The 21,454-nt window shown below is 49.4% G+C and overlaps 1 protein-coding gene across 9 annotated transcripts in view; it reads right to left on the bottom strand.

Moving 5' to 3' along the window:
• The window catches only part of SEMA5A (semaphorin 5A), a 466,271-nt gene that overhangs the window by 126,386 nt on the left and 318,431 nt on the right, over positions 1-21,454 (bottom strand). For all 9 annotated transcript variants that reach the window (XR_009353706.1, XR_009353707.1, XM_059173630.1 and 6 more), the window contains 3 exons: positions 17,425-17,710; positions 14,204-14,339; positions 7,604-7,808 (listed from right to left, as the gene is read on the bottom strand). Coding sequence is in view for 7 of the 9 variants with exons in the window: in XM_059173630.1 (XP_059029613.1) it covers positions 7,604-7,808; positions 14,204-14,339; positions 17,425-17,710 (627 nt within the window). In the remaining 2 variants the exon portion in view is untranslated. The remainder of the gene's footprint in view (positions 1-7,603; positions 7,809-14,203; positions 14,340-17,424; positions 17,711-21,454) is intronic.

Here is a 21,454-nt window from a genome sequence, read left to right on the forward strand (position 1 = left end):
CCTTAAGGGCAGGGAGCCTGTGGTGTTCATGGATGAAACCTCTTCAGGGAATCTGACCCCCAAATTTCCACTTCTCCCTTCTCAGAGAAGGTCGTCAGCAATAATGCAACGGCCCAAACCAAACCGGCCACAGGCTTCTGTGACTTACCTACTTCCTCAGCTCTGCGTACCTACAGCACAGGGTAAACCTCGACGTCTCTCCATGGAAACACCCAAGAGTAGTTTCTCCATTTTTTTTTTTTTTCTTTATCTCTTCAGCAAGGAGACTCTTCATATTTTTTTCCCTGTATTTGTCCTCCCGTACCTGAAGTTTTGACAGCGAGGACTACATCTCTGCTCCCACAGTGCGTGCGTCGCTGAGCTTTATACCTACACGGAAGATCTGTCCCTCAGGAATCCACGTTTGCCTCTCCAGGGGCAATACCGCCCCAGTCGAGAGTGCGTGCCTTAGTCCAACACCGTCACCGCGGGCCGGCTAGCCCCGTCCACCGCACCCATGGCCTCTGTCCTGGACCCTGTTTGAGAACGGAGTGGCCCTGCGTGGACCAGTCTTCATCAGCCATCGCAGTGGAACGGCGTGTCCCTGTACTGACCACTTTCTCAGAATCAGTGAGACTCACGGCAAAATCGCAGTCACGCTGTAGACCCAGATTGTCCCATCTCCAACCTTGGGGCTGCCGCCGATCCGTTCTCCAGGAATTAGCGGCAGTCATCTTCGAAAGTATTTATTGTTTCATGTCACTGTCTTTCATTCTAGAATTTCTAGTTTTCTTACTGATTTTTAATCGGTTTTTTGTTTGTTTTGTTCTTTTAGAGAAAGAGACCGTGCCTGCGTTAGCGGGGAGGGGGCAGAGGGGGCAGAGGGGGGAAGCCCGTCGTAAGCAGGCTCCTTGCCTAGTGCAGACCTCAATGTGGGGCTCAATCTCACAACCTTGAGATCATGACCGAAACCCAAATAAACAGTCCAACATTTAACTGACTGAGCCAACCAGGCACCCATTTATTATTATTATGGTTGCTGTTGTTGTTATTGTTATTACCACTACTATTAATACTGATTGTAGATTGGAATCTGAATATCTCAACATGAGCGTACATCTTCTTCCTCCGCCTGTGTTTACAGCCACGCAGCCCTACTGGGTTGAGTAAATTCTCTCTTACTGTGATTGCTAAGCACACAGAGCATGAAGCAGGATTAAGAGCTAATACATTATTAGGGGTACGATCCCAGGGCTGCGTGAGGGAGGAGGAAAGGAAGCAGGGTATGCTGCACCCTAGAAACTAATGTATTAAAAAAAAAAAAAAAAAAGGAAGCAGGAAAGAATGGGAGGTTATGCCACGCAAGGTGCCACCATGCTCCTGCTTGGCTGCTTGCCTTGGACAGCCCAATGGAGGAAAAAGAGAAAGGAAATGGATTATCTTGTTTCCTCCCATGCCCTGCACCTCCCTGGTTGAAGCTCACCTCCCAGGGATGTAGGTCTCCTGCATCTCTGAGGTGCATCTCTCCGTCCCCTTTGCCCCCATACAAGAAGCCAGATCCCAGACGGCACGCTGATGGCGCCGTCTCATCCCAGTCTGGACGTGGCAGGAGGCCCTTGGCCACCAGCTGGGAGGCATCGGTTGGAAGAACCTGCGGTCCTGCCAGAAATCTACCAGCCAACTGGGGCCTGAGACACAGCAAACGGCTGAGGGCCTTGGACGAGAGACGCGGAGGACGTGCTCGGAGATCTGTTCGATGCACAGGCCTTCTCTGAGCTCTCCAAACACACTCCACTTACACCACCTCTCAGAGCCCTTGCTGCCCGTCAGGTCCTACAGGATACCTTCCTCTCACTTCATTGGAAATTAAAATGGATTCTCCTCCCGACACCCGTCTTCTCTCCATGAATTCCTTCCCGAGGCTTTTGTTCTGATTTTCTTTCCTTGGACTAGAAATCAAGGCTTTCTGTTCTTTTGTTTTTGTTTGTTTGTGTGTGTATTTTTTTTTAAAGATTTATTTATTTGACAGACAGAGCGAGAGAGGAAACACAAGCAGGAGGAGTGGGAGAGGGAGAAGCAGGCTTCCCGCAGAGCAGAGAGCCTGAGGTGGGGCTCGATCCCAGAACCCTGGGATCATGACAGGAGCCAAAGGCAGATGCTTAACAACTGAGCCACCCAGGTGCCCCAGGGTTTTCTGTTCTTAAGGTAAGAATCAGAGATGTCGCATCTCTGAATTCTCCCTGCACTTTCTTTCTGAAGGGAGGGTTAGCCTGGAATAAAACCCTTGAGTCATGCTTCATTTTCCTCCAATTATTATATATGTCACTTTGCTAAAAATCTGGTATTGAGATGTCCACTGCTGTATTTTGCTTTGTTTTGTTTTCCTTTCATCCTCAGAGCTTCTCCATCATTTGTTTGGCTGAATCGAGGCAGGAACTGCTCTTGTAAAAGACACCCCTGGTGTTCTGATGCCTGACATCTTCTCATTTAGGGGAGTGTCTGCCTGTCCCCTTTAATCCTGGTTGAGCATAATTTTCATGACTCACATTTCTTTTTCTCAGAATATTTTAGACCATGTTTCAGAGATTTATGCAGCTGGATCGTATTCTGGGGCCTCCTAACTTTTTTCCTTCTCCTGAATGCCAATGCTTTATTGATCCTTGGAATTTAAAACTTAACCTGGCTACATGCCATGTTCATTTACTCTGAATCAATATTGCTCCAACATGGTGGGTCTTGAAATTTTCAGACTCAATCTTCCTTTATTTTGAAGAAATCATTCCTAGTAACTTTGCCTGCCCCCATCAAGACCTCCAAGTCCTATTAGAGATCATTTCTGATTTTTTTTTTTTTGCCATATTGCATGTGTGTGAGTGTGTGTGTGTGTGTGTGTGTGTGTGTTTAGAGAGAGACAGTGCACACACTTGAGCAGGGGGCGGAGGCAGAAAGAGAGGAAGGAAGAGAGAGAATCCCAAGCAGGCTCCATGCCCAGCACCGAGCCCAGTGCAAGGCTCGATCTCATGACCCTGAGATCATGACCTAAGTCCAAAGTCAAGAGTCAGACACCCAACTGACTGAGCCACCCAGGCACCCCATTACGTGATTTATTTTAATCATTTTGTACTAGCTTGCTGCATCTTAAACATTTTCTTCCAAATCAAGTCCCAGATGTTTTGTGAACCAGTTAGCAAATCATACCAGCAGCTACTGAAACAAACAGTCAATATATCCATTAGGCTCAGGCTGGATAGCAGATTGCATATCAGCATCACAAACAGTCAGGAACCAACCACAACGCTGTTGGTGTCTCACCAAGAGAAAGGTAAGGTACATCTGTTATAGAGAGAGTCTAGGTCAAGAAAACTATTATTTCATCCAGAACAGCACGACCTGAATATGGTGCAGAAATGCCCAGCATCAAGTTCACCCGGGGACCAGATAGAAATCTCAGCATTCTGCATAATGGAGAAACCTCTCAAATTACTATGTTGTACACCTGAAACTAATGTAACATTCTATATCAACCATGCTTCAATAAAAAATAATAAAATAGAATTTTAAAACTAAAATAAAATTTGTCATTTGTTATTAGTTCATCTCTTATTCTAAATACATATTCCTATGTGGGGTGTGTGTGTGCGTGTGTGTGTATAAAGTCCCAGCTCTCTGTACTATATCAGAATCCAGGTCTTACCCATTCTCGAGCTGAACAAACACTGGCTTAAAACAGTCCCGTAGAATAGTCAGAGCTGGGAATGAGGGAATCAATAGTCACGGAAAAATAAAATGGATGGTTAGTAGCGGCGGCAGAGGGATCGAATCTCCAGGACCTGCCGCCTCAACAAGAGCAAGGGAGAATTAGGGAGCAGGAGCAGACCTATGCGGTAAAGACACACAGTCAGTTAGAGACACACCAGAATGGAGACGAAGTAAAAAGACAGTAGTACACTTCAACCTGGAAGGGATCGCGGAAACCCTGAAACTCAATGATATTTCCAGGGAGGCGGCATGAAATAGAACCACCAAGACTATGTATGGGCAGAGCCTGAGTCACGGCCACCTGTAGGAGGCAGGCAGGAAGGACGGAGCCAGCCAAGGAGCAGCCCAGATGCAGAGGGCCAGGGAGCTGCTGTTCGCCAATCAGGCGAGGAGGAGAATTAGGGAACACATGAGCGGTCCACATGATTCTAATTTTGTCTTTGCAGGGGGAGCTGAGCAGCTGTACCGATGTGAGACTCAGTCACTTACAAAGTCTAAGTGTGCATATATATGTCTTTTATTTATTATTATTATTATTAATTTTGTTTTAGAGTGAGAGCTAGAATGCATTCACGAGTGGAGGTGGGGGGTGGTGAACAGAGGGAGAGGGACAAGCCAGCTCTGTGCTGAACACAGAGCCTGACACAGGGATGCATGCCAGGACCCCGAGATCATGACCTGAGTGGAAATCAAGACTCAGATACTGAACCAGCTGAGCCACCCAGGCGTCCCCAGGCATAAATACTCGAAAGGTGTTACCATTTGCCATTTTGCCTCTTGCTCTGAGAAGACCTTAAGGAAAATAGCTCATCAAACAGCAGCACAGTCGTGGCCCAGATAATAAGCCTAAACCTGGCTGAATTTCCAATAAGAGAGAAAAGGGAACAGCAGCTAATAGACCAGGGACATGTCTGGGAAAAGCCCATTGACTCGGTGGGGTGGCGGCCAGCAGGGAAAAGCCATTCGAGCTGCAAGAAACACCAGGAACTGCCCTATTAACAAGGTCTATTTCACTTCAATTTTTAGATAATACTGACAAATAAAATAAACCAACTTTCAAATGGCCGTTGGCAGGTTTTCTCCAGGTCCTGTTAATTCAAGTAAAATCGGGGGGGGGGGGTGAATAAACTTATCGCCAGACCTGAATTCCTAAGCCCAAGATAGCAGATTGATTTCATTAGCAAGTGAGGAAGCACTCAGCTTCACGTGCGCTCGCACAGAACGCTACCCTCACGCTCCAGCAGCCGGGCGCGTTCACATATCCCTGGACGAGGTCTGGCAGGCGCTGCGGGGGGACCGGAAGGACCCCAGCCATGTGCGCTCAGTATCAGCTTTACCGACAAAGGGGAGGGCTGTTCCTGGCTTGCCTGGACGCAAGTCTGCTGGGAAGATGTAAATAAAAGCCCGCATCGGCATAAGCCTTCAGGGTTTTAAGTCAGAATCTCTAACCCTTGTGGTCCCTGCTGGTCGGGAAGTTGTTCGGCTCCTTGCCGGGTTAGGGAGAAGAGACTGGAGTTCCAGACTATTCTTTCATTATTCCATTCCACATTTCAATTCCTGGAAATAAAGAGGAAACCCCTAGGCTGGACCATTAAAATAATGCCCTTTAAAAATGAATTTTATTCTAAATAAACACTTAGGAAAAAAGGTATTTCCTTCAAAATGTTAATTAATCAGTGATGTAAGAGATACATGAAGGGGCTCCTGGGTGGCTCAGTCAGTTGGGCTCCGTTGTCCACCTTTGGCTCAAGTCATGGTCTTAAGGTCCTGGGATCAAGTCTCGAGTCAGGCTCCCTGCATAGCAAGGAGTCTGCTTGAGGACTCTCTCTCTCTTCCTCTCCCTCTGCCCCTCCCCCACTCATGTTCTTACTCTAAAATGAATAAATAAATAAAAAAAAAATAAAAGGGACAGAGATGATCTGTTTTCAGCACGTGAGGACACAGCGAAGAAACGGCCTCTGTGAATGAGGAAGGACTCTCATGGGGAAACAAGCTGGCGGCTCCCTGACCTTGAACGTGCAGCATTCACAATGGTGAGTGACAGATTTGTAATTCCCCCCACCCCTCGCCCCCTGGTGTGTGGTGTTTTGTTACAGCAGCCTGAACTGACTGAGACATGGTCAAAGTTGAAGTACGGGACACTGCCGTGGCCGTTAGAGATGCTCGGAAGCTCACTACGAATCTTACAAACCAAGGAAGCAAACATCACCATCCTACAGCCTTGGCCATGGAGGAGGTCAGAATTCTCAAGCTGAAGCCTCAGGCTGCCCTGCCCAGACCCCCCAAGGGCTGCGCAGGACCACCTCATCTCCCCTTCATCGTGCCCCCCCCTCCCTGGTACCAATAAGAGAGACTCAACAGCTTCCCGGAATCCCAAGGAGACTCTGTTCTCTGTGGCTCCAACCTTCAGAACATTTATGAAGAAAAACTAGGGAAACTTCTGGAGATCCAGTTCACTCATCCTTCAATCTACCACACGCCAGGCACCTGCGGGCACGGAGCATAAAAATGGCAGAAAATGAGCCGCGATGCCGTCCTACACAGTAGTGAACAAAACGCCCACCGCATCGGTGATTCTCTGCTTCTCCCGCAACACCAGCCAACTTCACCTCCCCGTCCCGCATGCTGCATCTGTCCTCTTCGAAGCTTTGCTCGTCACGAATGTGCCAACTCACTGCCTCCCCACCCCTCCATCACACGGACCCTTGGGGGCACCAATGGCCCCCTTTGGCGATCTCAAGGTCACGTCTTTGTCCTTACCTTACCTGACAACACGGTGTCCCTGCCCAAAGCTGACCACTCCCGGACATTCGATGTTCCTCTCTTTCTTCAAGGCCAAGTCTTCCTCCTTAGCGAGCTCTCAGCTTCCATGTTACCTCTTAGGAGAGGCCCCCCCCTCACCAGCCAAGGACAGGAGCCACTCTGGCTCCCGCTGGCCCACGGCTCTATTCACATGCACAGGATAGGCCTGTCATACTGCCCTGTCGTACCCGCCGCAGCTGGCTGATCACATGTTGTCCTCAGCAGAGGAGGACGTTCCAGTCTGCTCCCCTCTGACCCTTCACGGCTCGCATGAACCACGAAATAGTAAACGTTCCATAAACCTTATGAATAGAACCAACCCACTGATGGGTATACAATACTATGCCCAAGGGGAATTGTGAGGACAGAAGATGCAGGTGTGGGGGCGGGCTCCATGTGGGGGTGCTTTGTGCAGGAGAATCTGAAGACAGGGACTAACTGGATGGGTGTGGGAACCGAGACATGGTCCCTGGGGCTGGTTTCGAACCCCCAAGCTCTCCAAGACAGGACCTGCCTCCAGCTGGTGACACCGGAAAGCAGACACGTTCAGATGTGCTCAGTAAGTTGATCAACAGTGTAACCTGTGTCTTTTTTAAAACAATGTGTTGTCTGTGCCCCCGAACATAGTCCTCCAATGCTTGTATCTACATCTCGCAACAGGAATGTCTTGTGAGCACTGCTTTGAACCACACGAAAATCCCAGTGACAATCCCAGACTAATACCACACCCAACAAACGTCCTCTAACAAATTCCATTGTCTTAAATTATCCCAATGAAAACAGTCTTGCCAAGAAAAGACTTATCCTGTGCGTAGTAAAGAAATAATAGCGAAGAAATCAGGCATAGTCATTGCGAGTAAAATTAGGACCGAAGTAATGCAAAACAGAGAGTAAGATGGAGTTTCCTCCCATGAGAAGCACAGAGGGTGACGAGGACAAGGCTGTTCTGTGGGTCTTGCTAGGGCAGGACAGACTCATGGCTTGACACTGAATGTGCACGTTTAGGATGGAAAACACAGAAGCAAGAGAGGGTCGAAAACACAGGAGAGGCGCCCACTCCTACCTGTGGCCAGATAGATGATGTGGACCAGCATGTCCCTGCCCTGAACCACGTCCACGGCCATGTGGGAGAAGCGGCTGTTGTCCTCCATGAAAGCGGGCACCGAGGTCACCGGCTGCACCACCTCGTGCATCAGAATGAACTTCTGAGCATCCTGCAGGTTCCTCTCCGTCAGGTTCACGTACAGGCCTTGGTCCACCGTGCCACACTGCAAGGGAAATCAGGTCATTACAGGACACCGATGGCTGGCCCTGCCACCTGGCTGGAGGGGACACGGAGGCTGAGTCACTGCCTTGTGCAAACACAGACGTTTCTCCATTTCCCTCGAACTCCCCGACCTTGGGGTCCTTCTCCTTCTACATTTGAACTCATCGCATTTGGGGAGTCTTTATACGCTCCGGCTTAAACGAATGATTGGATGTTAAAAATAAAGCAGAAGTCCGTACTGGCTTTAACTTGAACACAGGTGCACTCCCCATCACCTGTTGAGTCACGTGGGAGCTGTCTGGCCACGTGCCCACGATCCTGCCTGTCCCATAAACCAGGTCCTCAAACGGAAGACCCAGCTGTCCGGAATATCCGACAGATCTAGTACCTTCCCTACTGGAATGGTGAGTCTATAAGCAAGATACGGATTCCACGGAGATAGAACTGGGCCATTTTTACGCATAAATGCTGTCATCTGATTCCAGCCTTTTTCCCCCGGGCCTTGTTGTTTTGTGCTCCTGCTGCAGACAGGGGGAGGGAGGACGGGAGCTGGCGGAAGGGGAGGGTAAACGAAGGAGGGAAGGAGAGAGACGTTCAGAGGGAGGCACTGTCCTGAAGAGGAGTCCGGGAGATGGGCTGTGGGGGGGGTGAGGGCGGGGGAGCAGGGGTGGGGGTGGAGAGCAGGCCTGGCGATTGCTGAGAAGTGAACTCGGAGCTGGGGTGTGCAGAGGCGAGCAGCCCCTGCGTAGGACGGATTTGGGCGAGGACGAGGCAGACAGAGAGGTGGGGAGGAGAAAAGCCTTCTGGGGCAGAGCGCACCGTCAGAAAACCCTCCCCAAACTCTCTCCTTTCTTTTCTAAGCTTAAATCCTGGCGCCCACGAAGGCTGATTGTTGGCAGAACCTCCCGTGAGCAAGGTCGATGGGAAAGGCCCTCTCCGCCGGAACCAGCCAAGACTCCCGTTCATGCCGCGTCCTCTCTGATGCTTGGCTTCCTAACAAGCGAGAGGTGCAAAGCTGTAGGATGGAAACGGCCTTTTTAAAAGAATGATCTTTTGGGAGCACCTGATACAAAGTTCTCTACCTGCTGTAAAGTGATAAGCCGGTTGTAAAATGAGAGATGAGCAGAGGGACACAGATCCCAAACCTGGTCCAGAGCATCACCCGTGTCACAGCCCTGCAGGGGCAGCCTGTCTGCCCGGTGACAGGACCCCATGCAGTCGGGTGAGAGGTCAGCTCTGCGCCCCCGGGAGCCACGTGGCCACAGGCAAGGCACTGCCTCTCGGCCTGTCTCCATCTACAAACACTTGCTCCGCTCCCTCCGCAGGGCAGTGGTGAGGCCGAGGGAGATCATCACTGGAAGGCCTTTGTAAATTAACTGAAAGCACTTGGAAATGCCAAGGAAAAGGAGTGCGCCCGGCACAGAGAAGCGATTCAGCCAGTGGCAAACCCGCCTTGTCGCAGGAGAGCAATTCTATGGTCCACGGAGCCGCAGCGGCCACGGGAAACGCATGAGTAAGTAAAGGACGGAGCCAGCAGGTAAACACACCAGCAGCTGCTAGTGGGGCAGGGGCTGAGCTGGGAGAGCCCCATCCATCCTATTGAACGGCATCACTTACGGAACAGGGACGTCGCCCGCCAGCAGAACTGGGACAGATGGAAGTTCTCTCCCAGACTTGATGTGAGGCCTACCCCGATGAGCTCTCGTTCCGAGAGGGACTCGGGTTTGGCAGTTTCCTCTCCCTGAAATCAACAGCAACGCTGAAACCCTGGTGGCCCTTAGCTGTCTACTTGCTGGGAGAAGGTTTACACCCAGGCTTTGTGTCGTACGCACAGTATTTTTTTAAAAACCGGCATCACAAAAACCGGGAGTCCTAGCACAAAACGGAGGACCTTGTGCTGCTCTTGAGGAATCCGGAGGTCTGCTAGACCAGGGAGGCCTTGCTGAGCCAGAGCCGGGTGGCAGGACGACCAGGGATCTGCCTCTGTCCTTGGTTCCTTGGTCCCCTTATCTGAAGCCGTCAACCAGAACTGCCACTGTAATATTGTGATTTGTACGAAATACGGATTTAATCTCTGTCCTCTTTCTGACACGGAGCTGCTTAAACTAAACCATGGAAATCTTCTAAGTGCAGAGAGTGGTCAAGGTGCCTTTTGTCATGTTAATGAGGTGATGCTCAGGCCACGCCCCCAGGTAAGCCCCAATGGAAGGATGGAAGCCTATTGACAGGAGCTCCAGTCCTGTGATTAGAGGGTAGGAACTTTCAGTTCACCCCTGATCTCCAGGCAGGGGAGAGCAGCTAGGGGTTCAGTTCAATCACCAATGGCCAATGATTTAATCCTTGGCCATTGGAATGCACCTATGTAATGAAGCCTCCATAAGACCCCCAAAAGGACAGGGTTCAGGTGGTTTCTAGGCTGGAAAACACATGCAGATCCGGCAAGATGGTGCTACGTCCTGGGTGCCTTTCCCCAGACCTGGCCCTGTGCATCTCTTCCAGCCGGTGGTTCCAGAGTTAGGTCCTTTTATAATAAACCGGTCATCGAGTACGTAAAATGTTTCTCTGAGTTCTGTGAGCCCCACTGGTAGATTAATTGAACCCAGACGGGTCATTGGAGGCCTCCATCGATAAGCCATGGGTCAGAAGCCCAGGTGATGACCTGGCCGTAGTTAAGATCAGCACCTAAAGTGGCAAGGAGGTAGGTGGCAGCCCCATGGGGCTGATCCCTGCCCCTGTGAGATCGGATGCAACATCCTGGTAAACAGTGTCAGAACTGAGCTGAATCGTATAATGTCTTGGTTTACTTTGCCAGCCTATAATAAATAGCTCACCCAAGGATTCTTCTTCAACTATTTTGAAAGCTATTTAGATTTATAGTATATATTTATTGGCTCGTAAGTAACCCACCTAGCTCTCTCATGGCTGCAAATTCTCTAGCTGTGCCTTATGCACTGGGTTCCTGCGGTATCTGCGTGACACCTTGGGGACTTGGTGCAAGAGGGAAACGATACAAAGAATCATCGTCCTCAAGTGTGTTACAAAGCACAATGGCTGTCTTGTAAATGCTTCCAAAAGTAATACGGGTCATCATTCTCCTAATTTCTTTAATGCCATAATATTTGCATTTTTGTTTGTCTCCAAGACAATAGACCCGGCTTATGCAAATCCACGATCACCCAGCTTCATGCTTAGGTGCCTGATCTGAACCTGGTCTGTGTATCAGAAGGTCCTGAGGACATAGCTGACCCCTTCATTAGCTCTAGCAATGGCTTCCTTATCTGCCCGGCCACTCTTAAGGGTTTGTTTTCCATTTTGGCTCCATCATTTCTGATTGGTGGTTATCAAACTGCACAGAAAATTCTGGAGTCTGTCCACTGGGTCTGGATGGTGTTTCCTGTTACTGACCACTGCTCTTCCTTGGGAAACTCAAGACCAGGAGGACTCTGGGGACTGGCACTGCCTACGGTGGTTTCTATGGCAACTGACACAAATATTAAATATTTTTCACTGTTTTATTGTTTTCAACAGTGAGATTTCTGTATTAAATCTAGGAAAGTGATGTACTGTCCCTCGTAACCCAGTCTTCCTCCTGAATCTGAAGCCTACTTCTGCTCCTCTAACTAATTCGCTGGCTCTAGTTACAACTGCAGCATAAAATTCCAAATGTCAGCAGGCAAACAAGAATTAAAAAAAATCAAACCACTTCTCACTGCTGGTTATCGCAAACAGAAGGCTGTTGATACATGACTAGGGGAGGGATCCTCGGCTCGAAGTGTATTCCCACCCTGTGCCTGCTAGATGGTCTCAAGAATGTCCGGATGCCTGCGCTAACACAGTTATCAAATATGGTAAACAGAAAGAAAATCCTTGGGACTTACTTGTACCAGAAATTATGTAAGGAATCCTCATCATCTGTAACTTTCGTTTTCTGGAAATCTTGAATTCTACTCAAACGGAGTTCAGCCCAGCTCAGCAGGCTTCCTGCCTGGAATGCAGGCCACATCTCTACAAGCTTCATTTGGTTGAAGCACCTACTCCCATCTCATAAATGTGAGTGAGCCCTCTGTGCGACACTGGCATTATAAAACCAGATGCCGTGGCCTTTGGAAAGGAGGGATTTTGCTGTGGGCTACAAATACATCCAGACAAAGGGCCTAAAAGTTATCCGCTGCTCGGAGGTGGAAAGGCATCACGGGCTTATTAAGTCACTATTCATTGTGAAGACTTTTGCAACAGAAACATCAAGGCATTAAAAGTACCCTATAAATATAGTGAGCATCTTTGTTAATTTTTTTTAACCGTTGGGATTTTACCAAGAACTTTCTTAAATGGAATGATCGATTTCACCTTCAGGATTTTACGAAGGGACTTCATGAACAGTTATGTTGCCCCCCAGCAACATCTGGGGGACAGCGTGGAATCTGGGTGCAGACATGCAGCAGAGGGGCAACGGGTGCGCCTTGAGTTCATACTGACATTATTAAGGGCTGGAGCTACTCTAGTTTCGGTTCCCGCTGAACCGTTAGCTCCCCTGACCCGTAGTAGGAATTTGTCTAGTACCAGACTTTCTCGGTAGCAGGGCCGGGAAAATACGCACATGCCTCAGTTTCCCGACTTCGAACGTACGGATGACACGCCCCCCCTCACAGGACTGGGGAGAGGAGACGGCAAGAAGCGTGTGACCAACGTCTAACACAACGTGTGCCACCCGGAGGGCACCCAGTAAATGGGCCCTAAGAGTCATCCTCTCCAGATACCTTCTACAGTCAGCAAGGCACCTTATCAGGATTATCAAAGTCTGTCCCTAAAATACTCCTGTGCCTCAGTATCCTACCTCTCTCGTCTGACCGGTGGGAATGAGAGAAGGAAGAGCCAAGGGAACGCTCCAGGAAAGCAGGAAACAGGAAAGAGCGGGTAAAAACCACCTCAAACCCCATGCTCTTAAAGAAAAAGTGAAGTTTAAAAAAACCCTTTTGTAAAACGATTAGAGCTGAAGGGTTCCTGCCAAGGCCCAAGGAAAATGTGAAATCACGGAGCCTTTCCACACTCTCAGTTTTCTCAAAAGCCAGTGTGTTGTGCTGATCAACCAACCTGAACTTGGGGGCCTGCGTCCAGAGGGCGCTTCTAGCACTCACGCGTTGGGGTAACCGAGGCTCCTTTAGACAGTAGAGGCTGGAGTTTCGCATCTGAGGACCGAGTTCGCCATCCCGGCTCAGCTGCCGGCCAGACAGTGTCCCCGGCCTAATTATCCGCGCTGTGCTCGGTGGCCTTCTCTGTCTGTGGGAGAGCTGGTTACCGAACCCGGCACCGTTGCTACCATACATGACCACCGCAGAGTCAGAACTTGGTGCCACTAAAAAGTACGCCCTGAGCGGGAGGACGGTGATGCTAGGAGCCTTCTCGTCAGAAGGGAGGCTGCGTAGACTGAAGGTTCGTTCTCCCTCCAGTGCACAGGTTGAAGGCCCAACCCCGGTGTGCCTCTCTCAGTGGAGATGCGGCCTCGAAGGAAGTAATGAAGGTTAAACGGGGCCACCGGGGTGGGGCCCTGACCCCCAGGATGAGCATCTCTCCCCCTCACAGAGGAACGGCCACATGAGGACACGGTGAGGCGGGGGCCGTGTTCACGCTGGGAACAGAGCGCTTGCCAGATGCTGAACTGGCCAGAACCCTGACCTCGGACTCGCAGCCCCCAGGACTGTGACAAAACACAGGTCTGTTGCTCACGCAGCCCTGTGGGTGGTATTTTGCTGGGGCTCCTATACAGGCCCATACACCGGCGGACCAAGCAAACCTGAGAAAATCATGTCACGTCTTTAGGCCTCAGCTGCTCCTAAAATCGGGGCATGGGAGTCAGCGACGTACAGAGGCGCCCTGAGCTCACACACCCCGTGACTCTGTGACTCATAAACTAATGGCCTCCATGGGCTGCGCTGCACCCCAGCTGCAGCACGATGGCCTCCGCTCACTGCGAGAGGAAACCTCGCCACAGTCCCCAGGGAGCGCGCTCATTCTGTTTGCGCCTCTGCCCTGCTCTGTGCCTGTGCCTGGGCCCCATCCACGGCGGTGGCGATCGTCAGGGAGCACGTCTTGTGGGAACACAGAGCCCGCCGTCATTACCACTCACTGACACTGGATGCCTAGCCGGCCACTCCACGTGGGCCTTTCGCAGTTCAGCCTCAGGCATCCCAGCCGGCAAAAGGCCCTTTGCAGCCTGGGCGTGTCTGCTGACAAGGCCTCAGCCCCGTCCGCGAGCCGAGCCTGGGGGGCCTGTCGGTGAGGGCTGGGGGGCTTCCAGCCGCGCAGGGCAGGCTCCCGGCTTTCAGCTGTGCCGGGCCTGTCTACACACGGTGCTGCTTTCTAGGGGAGCGAGTGCCCCACTGCCCCCTTTACAATTACCTGGAAGTTGGGGTTGGGGTTGGGATACGGCAGCCAGGCGGAGCGCGAGTTCTCCTGGTACTTGAAGGGCCCGTTGAAGGCCTGGGAGATGGCGCTCAGGTTGAAGACGCACACGGCCGAGGCGGCGATGCTGTTCCTGGGGGGCCGGGGAAGAGAGAAGGGGTCAGGTCGGACAGCCCCGCGAGGGCGCTGCGCGGCGCAGGCTCCTTGCAACGACCTCAAGATCACCATCTCCCAACACCCCAAGGATGATGTCGAGACAGAGACAGGAGTGTCTCTGCCATTCCTTTGTGGAAGCCCAGGAATTTCGGGGTAGAAACAAGACTGTTTAGCAATTATGACACTTCTAATCCTGCTGGACAGACACATTCACTCAGCCGCAGCGAGAGGGACAGAGGACTGTGAAGACGGGCACGGGAGGCCTTTTCCGGGGCCAGAGCTTGTCCCCAGTCCAGCGTGGCTCTCGACCCAACCATTCCTCTGGTTCCTCTAGACGGCACTGGGGCACGCTGCTATTGCTGCTGCTGCTTGTTTTTTAATCCCCAGATAGTGGGGCGCCTGGGGGGCTCAGTAGTTAAGCCTCTGCCTTCAGCTCAGGTCATGATCCCAGGGTCCTGGGATAGAGCCCTGCATCGGGCTCTCTGCTCAGGGGGAAGCTACTTCTCCCTCTCCCACTCCCCCTGCTTGTGTTCCCTCTCTCACTGTCTCCGTCTCTCTCTGTCAAGTAAATGCATTCAATCTTTAAAAATAAAATAAAAAAATAAAACCACAGATAGTTGTGTTTGTAAGCCTTCAAAAAAGAACCAACTAAAAGCATTTTGCAAAAAGTACCTGTCAGAGACGACCCTTCCTATCTTTTTTTTTTTTTTTTAATTTAAAAAGAATTTTCAATTCAAAGGGTCAGAGAGAAAAATATGACATAGGAAATCTTGAAACCTCAAATCTGAGTTCAGGCTCCGCAGAGGGGGCTGTAAGGGGAGATTCTCAGGAGCGCAGTGCCCTCTTATGAAGTGTGGCGACAGCAAAATATTGTCTGGTTAAGTAAACCTGTATTTTCCAGCACGGCTCTGGTTTCTGCGCTCTGGGAGCCGCCGTTTTTAGACAGCCAGGAGCGAGACTAGTAGAACCTTCTGAGAGCCCGCAGTGCAGGAGGACTGCCCTTCCTCCCGCCCGGCGCACGACCAAGGGGCTGAGACAACCACCACAGTCGTGGGGCAGAAGGAGCTACAACAGTGAGCTTTGTCCCCACTCCTCGGGGCTAAGAGACCATGACGGGCACAGAGAGGCAAACCAGAACCATGAGCAGAGGCACTCGGGTGCTTAGCCACAGCCTGACAGCCACCGACATGAGCCGGGACACAGAGCGGGGCTGTAACTGCCCGTGATCATCACTTTCTCTCAGATCAGAGCAAATCTTCTAAGGAACGTGGTCTTCTGTGCAGAGGGTAAGCTCAAGGCTGACACACAAGAAAGAGGAGAGGCAGTGCCCACTGTCGGACTAGAAATAGAGAGAGCAGAAAGCTCTTCCCAAGACCTGGGGATAAGAAGTATTCCAGCGAGGAAGGGAAGGAAGGTCTAGTCATTCTCTCTCTGCTAGTGTAGACGTTATGTACTGGGGGATTTCCCCCACGATGGGCATCTCAGACATGACACAATCATCTAGAACAGTCTAAAACTCATTTTTGTGAGTATCTGAATTGGCCATTCACCATTGGAATGGCCGAGACGTGGTACTTCTATGACTTTTTAAAATGTTCGTTTTTGCCCAGAGCCAGGGAAATGAACAGCTAAGTAAGCCAGGCTCCCATTGTGCATAAAACTGATGTCAGCTCAGCAACCAATCATCCGACTTCGGCAGCCAACACTATTCCTTAAACCAGGTTTTGGAAAGCAAATCTATACAGAAACTGTAAATTGATTTTTTTGAAAGAAACTTATCAGGGAAGGAAAATAACCTCCAGAGTTGAAAACTGGGCTTACAATACGATGGTCACGGTGGGGTACGGGTGGGTGGGGAGCCATCCATTGCTGTCTTATTCTTCTAACCTCACATCAGAAAGAAGACTCTTCTGCAGCAAATGTTACTATCAAGCGGCTGCTAACATTAAACTCAGCGCGGGAACAAGGGGAAGAGTAATGGGGAAGGAAGATCAGAGGATCAGTGAAGTGAGGTTCCAGCAATTTCTGCAGGCTCCCCGGACTCTTCCAGGACTGGGAGGTCTCCCAGGACGTGGAGCCGCCCTCCATCCTAAAACCAGGACAATGCCGGACATGCCAGGATGGCCACTCACCCTGTCCCCCTTATCAGCACTCACAACCCCCCCGATTCGGGTGTTCTACACACTGTTAGGTCGCCAGATTAAAGATTTCAAAGATGGTCCAAAGCAGAGCTTACACTACGGACCTTCGCTACCACTGGCAAACGGGAACCCAGAGTCTGCGTATGAAAAGGTGATCTGTCACCCCTGCGCGTGGGTTGTGATCCTTTCAGGGCACAGCAACTAAGGAAAGGAAATAAGTGTGGGTCACACCACACTCTTCTAGACGAGGAGTGAAAGAAAGACCAGGAGACTTTCCATGCTTTCTTTCCCTCATCCAAAGTTTGCCAATTCTGGAGCTAAGCCTATCTCCCCTCAAGAAAAAAAAAGACATTATAAGTTTTTCAAGAATACTTTAAAAGTATTATCATCATTTTAGAAATGCCTGCCCAAGTTAGCCACCTCTGGGAACAATGGTTTAAAACGTAGCCCCAGGAAAGACAGAATGTGCATTTCACATATGAGCAGAGAGTCAGGCCTGAGTAACATTATCTCAGAGATCAGACTCTTTTGAGACAACACCGCCTTCATTATGCAGAAATGCATGACTTGTGTGTAGAAAAGAAAATGCCTCTGATCATTTAACAGCATTTCAGAAAGTGTCCCAAGCACATTGGCAAATCAGGAATGAGAAATTAATAGTCAAATTAATTTGATGTGATAATTACCTAAGGAGAGATTGAAACTTTTTTGCTTCACCTTCTTTTCCTAATACCAGTCTCAGAAATCACAGTATCGTTGCATAATATTTAATTCATATTCAAACATTTGTTTGGCCATTAGCCCAGTAAAACAAGAAAGATTTCTTTTAAAGCAACTTTCCAACCTCAAAGGTCAAAGCACAGTAGACTCATTCACCATGAACAGAGGAGCAGGGACAGAAATTTCTTCCCAGTCACTTACACGTTGGTGGTAAAGATGCCGTAGATCAAATCCAGCTCGGGCAGGAAGAACGTGCTCTGCAGCTCGTTGTAGTAAAAGGGGACCTCCCCGGGCCGGGAGCAGTTCAGGCGGGCCTTCATGAACGTGGTCCAGGTGTCCTCCAGCAGGAAGCGCCCCCCGATGTCGTTCTTACAGACCCGGGCAGCCCTGGAGAACACGGTTTTCCCACAGTCGTGCTCCACAGCATTTTCTCGGAAAAAGAAGTAGGTGAAATTTCCGATGTCGTAAGACGACACGAAGTTTGGTTCTGGAGGCCAGAGAAAAGAAGGAAAGTGTAAATGTTCATCCAGTGTTTTCTTTAAGACTCACCTCCTTGGTATTTTGTCCAAGGTGACGTGGGTTTGTGCAGACAACACCAGGTTCTGAGGGAAGAATGGGGGCCCCGTGAGCAGCTTAGCGATCTATGCCAAGGGCAGAAGTTAAGACACAAGTTCCAAGTGAGGAGAAACTGCCTGCACGATTCCACACCTAAGCATCCTGAGTGAATGCAGCACTCAAGTCAGAGAACATTAATGCTGTCGAAAGTCTGCAACACCCTTGAAAGCAACATACACTGGTCATTTACACGTTCTCACGAGCCCCTCCGAGAGCGCGGGAGAAAACGAGATTAAACACACGATGCGATTCAGAATAGAGGGGTCTGGTATCATGTTTGTATGTGTAGAAGATGACAGAACTCTTACATCATACTTGTATGCAGGAATATGACTGACAGCATTTCTGTGCTTTCAGTGACAGCTTGAAGATGGTTTTCATCTGTGAAAACTGAAATAAACATTGAAACTATCAGGTTAGTGCCCTGAATTCGCTTTAGCAATTCCAGTTACTATGGTGACCATGGAACTGTGAGGACCAGCTCTTATTTTCTTATTTTAGGGTGGCTGGGAAACCCACACAGAAACAGGGGAGGGGTTTGGGATGGGGTCATTACCCTCCGGCTTCCTCGTCTCAGAATTAGCTTAAAAATAGGGATTCCAAAATGACACAATGATGGCAAAATATGTACTTCATCACCAAGCTCTTCAGGTGTTCGGAAATTTAGAGTTTCCCCACTGAATTTCACATATACCCTTCAAAGTGTTACCTTGTAGCTGCTTACTTGAGCCCACTGATGATTGACACGGAGATGCCTGATCATTTATCTTCAAAAATTCTAATCACCTGGTTTGATTCTCACTCTTTCCTCTACTGCTAGGGGCCTTCTATTCAATTAGCAAGTGTCTGAATTTTATGGCGCCATTACGGTAATATGGCAATAACCTTTCGTGTTCAAAATTAATGGAAAGATATACACAACCACTATATCCACAAGGACGCATTTCAGGGACAATTAGCTTTTGGGGGCAATTCAATTGGCCTTGTACTTGGCCGGATCTGATCCATGTACACCAATACACATGTTACTGGCAGGACAACTAAAAGTCTGGCTACAAGACAACACTTTAATGTGAAAAGTAAGACAACAGGCTCGCCTCAAATCTGAATGTAGACACAGAGGTGGCACTGACTACTATTCTTCCTTTTTTTTTAAGATTATCTATTTATATATTTGACAGACAGATCACAAGTAGGCAGAGAGGCAGGCAGAGAGAGAGGAGGAAGCAGGCTCCCTGCTGAGCAGAGAGCCCGATGAGGGGCTCGATCCCAGGACCCTGAGATCATGACCTGAGCCGAAGGCAGAGGCTTAACCCACTGAGCCACCCAGGCGCCCCAACTACTGCTCTTCTATCCAAAAACCCATTGCCAATTTTCAATGAACAGATATATTTGATATCATCACAAAATTTCTCCTTTTCATTCTACTTTACATCGCAAAGGCGTGAGAATGACTCTAGGTCATGTATGTTGTACATGCAACGTCTTCTTCTCAGTCCATGATATTGTTCTTAAGTCATTTAATTACATCAGGTAACAGAGACTTCAGTAAGGACTGTTTCTTGTTTATAAGCTGTCAAACACCCCACGAGATCACTGTTGCGCTAGCCCGGAGTAGGTATAAAGCAGAGTCGATTGCATTAAAACGTATGAGATGGAAGCTGGACGTATTTTCTGTGCAGTCTGCTCTCATACCCGAGACAGATGCTCACAGACACAGGAGGCGATTTGTGTTTTGGGGGAACATTCAGCAAAATGAGGGGGAAATTTTTGAATCTGTGTTCAGTGAGCCTCCAAAAAAGAATGACTCATTGAAGAAGACCTTCCAAGCAAAGATAGGGAACAATTACAAAACTATGTTTGGTTTCTAAAGAAAATACTCACTTCTATGTCTAATTCTAAAGAGAAGACTAAATCATTTTAGAATATGGCCTGTACCCAGGCTCCACAGCCGGACCGCGGTTTGATCATTATACTAAACACAAACAGCAAAAATGACCACGGCCACCATGACAACAGCAGCCACAGAGCCGACCTAAGATGGAGAAAACAAAGAAAGCAGGTACAGGACTGGAAGTGACCAGCCTGGGGTCACGGTCACCAGCACACATGGGTGAGAGGCAGGCCGAGTCCACAGTTTATCAAACACCCTCACAAAGACCGATTCCTGCTACTACTTTGAGGACACACTGCCTGGAGACCAGATTGTGTGTCTCTAACAAGTCTAGAGCAAGAAAACGAGAAGCTGCGAAGATAAACGAGTCTGTCGTGGTTTTTCTGGTCAAAGCCGAGTCTATAATTTACAAAACATATCTGCAGAGGGTTAATGCTACTGTGCCGGACCCTACACTCAGAGCTTCGCTTTCACAGGCTCATGAAACCCACACAAATCACAGAGGTAGGTGCTGTGTTATTAGTTATGAGCCAACTGTCCGCATTTGCACAACTAGCCAACGGGGGGCGTGGCGGTGGGGGGGTCAGATCCTGAATCCAGACAGTGCGACCACAGAGCCTAGGCTCCGACCATTACACTATGATGGAAAAAAACAAAAACCAAAAAACAGTGGCTGCAAGAGAATAACTGACTATATTAACAACATCCCAGAATCACACTTCGTATTGTCACAGTCCAAGAGGTCATTAGGCGAGGGTACTGCTGGCAAAGCATCTCCAGCTCGAGAGACGACGTGGCGGATGATGCCACCACTCCCCAGAGAGCCCGCAAGCAACTGTGAGCACGTTTACTGTCTGTTCCATCGACCGGCCTCACCCAGATGCCTCCTAGACGGGGGGTACTGGCTAATACCGTGCGGAGCAGCCCACAGCTTCCTCTGTCCACCAAGAACCTCTAATGGCTCTCCAACCCCCACCCCACACCCACAGTTCTATGGTAGGATGACAAGGCACACTTTAGACAGAAATGCTCAAATACATTTTCTCCAGCTGAGAGCATGGGGGAGAACTTGTGCTTGGCGTGTAGTAGATGCTGTTCTCAAATGCACCACACAGTGAAAGTCACTTAGTCAGGGAGCTAACAGACCCTTGAAAACCCATCGTGCTGCCCCGCGATGGCCCTTCAGGATGATGATGGGTCCCCAATGGCGGGACCAGCCGTAAAACCAGGAAGCTCCATTTCCTGGAAAGCAGAGCCTTCTGAAATTCAGCCAGCATCCTGTTCCTTCTCCAAAGACAATAAAAAAGCCGGAATAATTGTTAGACAGACAGCCAAATATCTCCCGCATTTATAGATATAAATCTGGAGGTGGGGGACGTTTGAATCCTGCCAGGCAGTGTAACAAGATGCATACTGTTTCCCTTCCATTATCGAAGCTCTGTCTCTTGTTAAAATGCAATTCACCACAAACTACTAATCTGTCACTCCTGAGTGAACTGAACAAGTCATAAATCAGGCGCTGCCTTCTTGTCTACAATGAACGTGAGTGCGTGGAAGAGAGATCTGAGTGGTCCTTTCTTCTTTATTGTCATTAGAGCTACACATGAAGAGAAGGTGTGCCGTCAATTCAGGAAAACAAAACACAACAGAAGACATGCGTATCTATTAGCTCGTTATAAATATATGGACGGAGAAGCTGTTTTTTTCTCATGTTTGGAAAAC

This window comes from Mustela lutreola, chromosome 5, assembly GCF_030435805.1.
Source record: "Mustela lutreola isolate mMusLut2 chromosome 5, mMusLut2.pri, whole genome shotgun sequence".
NCBI classification, from domain to species: Eukaryota; Metazoa; Chordata; class Mammalia; order Carnivora; family Mustelidae; genus Mustela; species Mustela lutreola.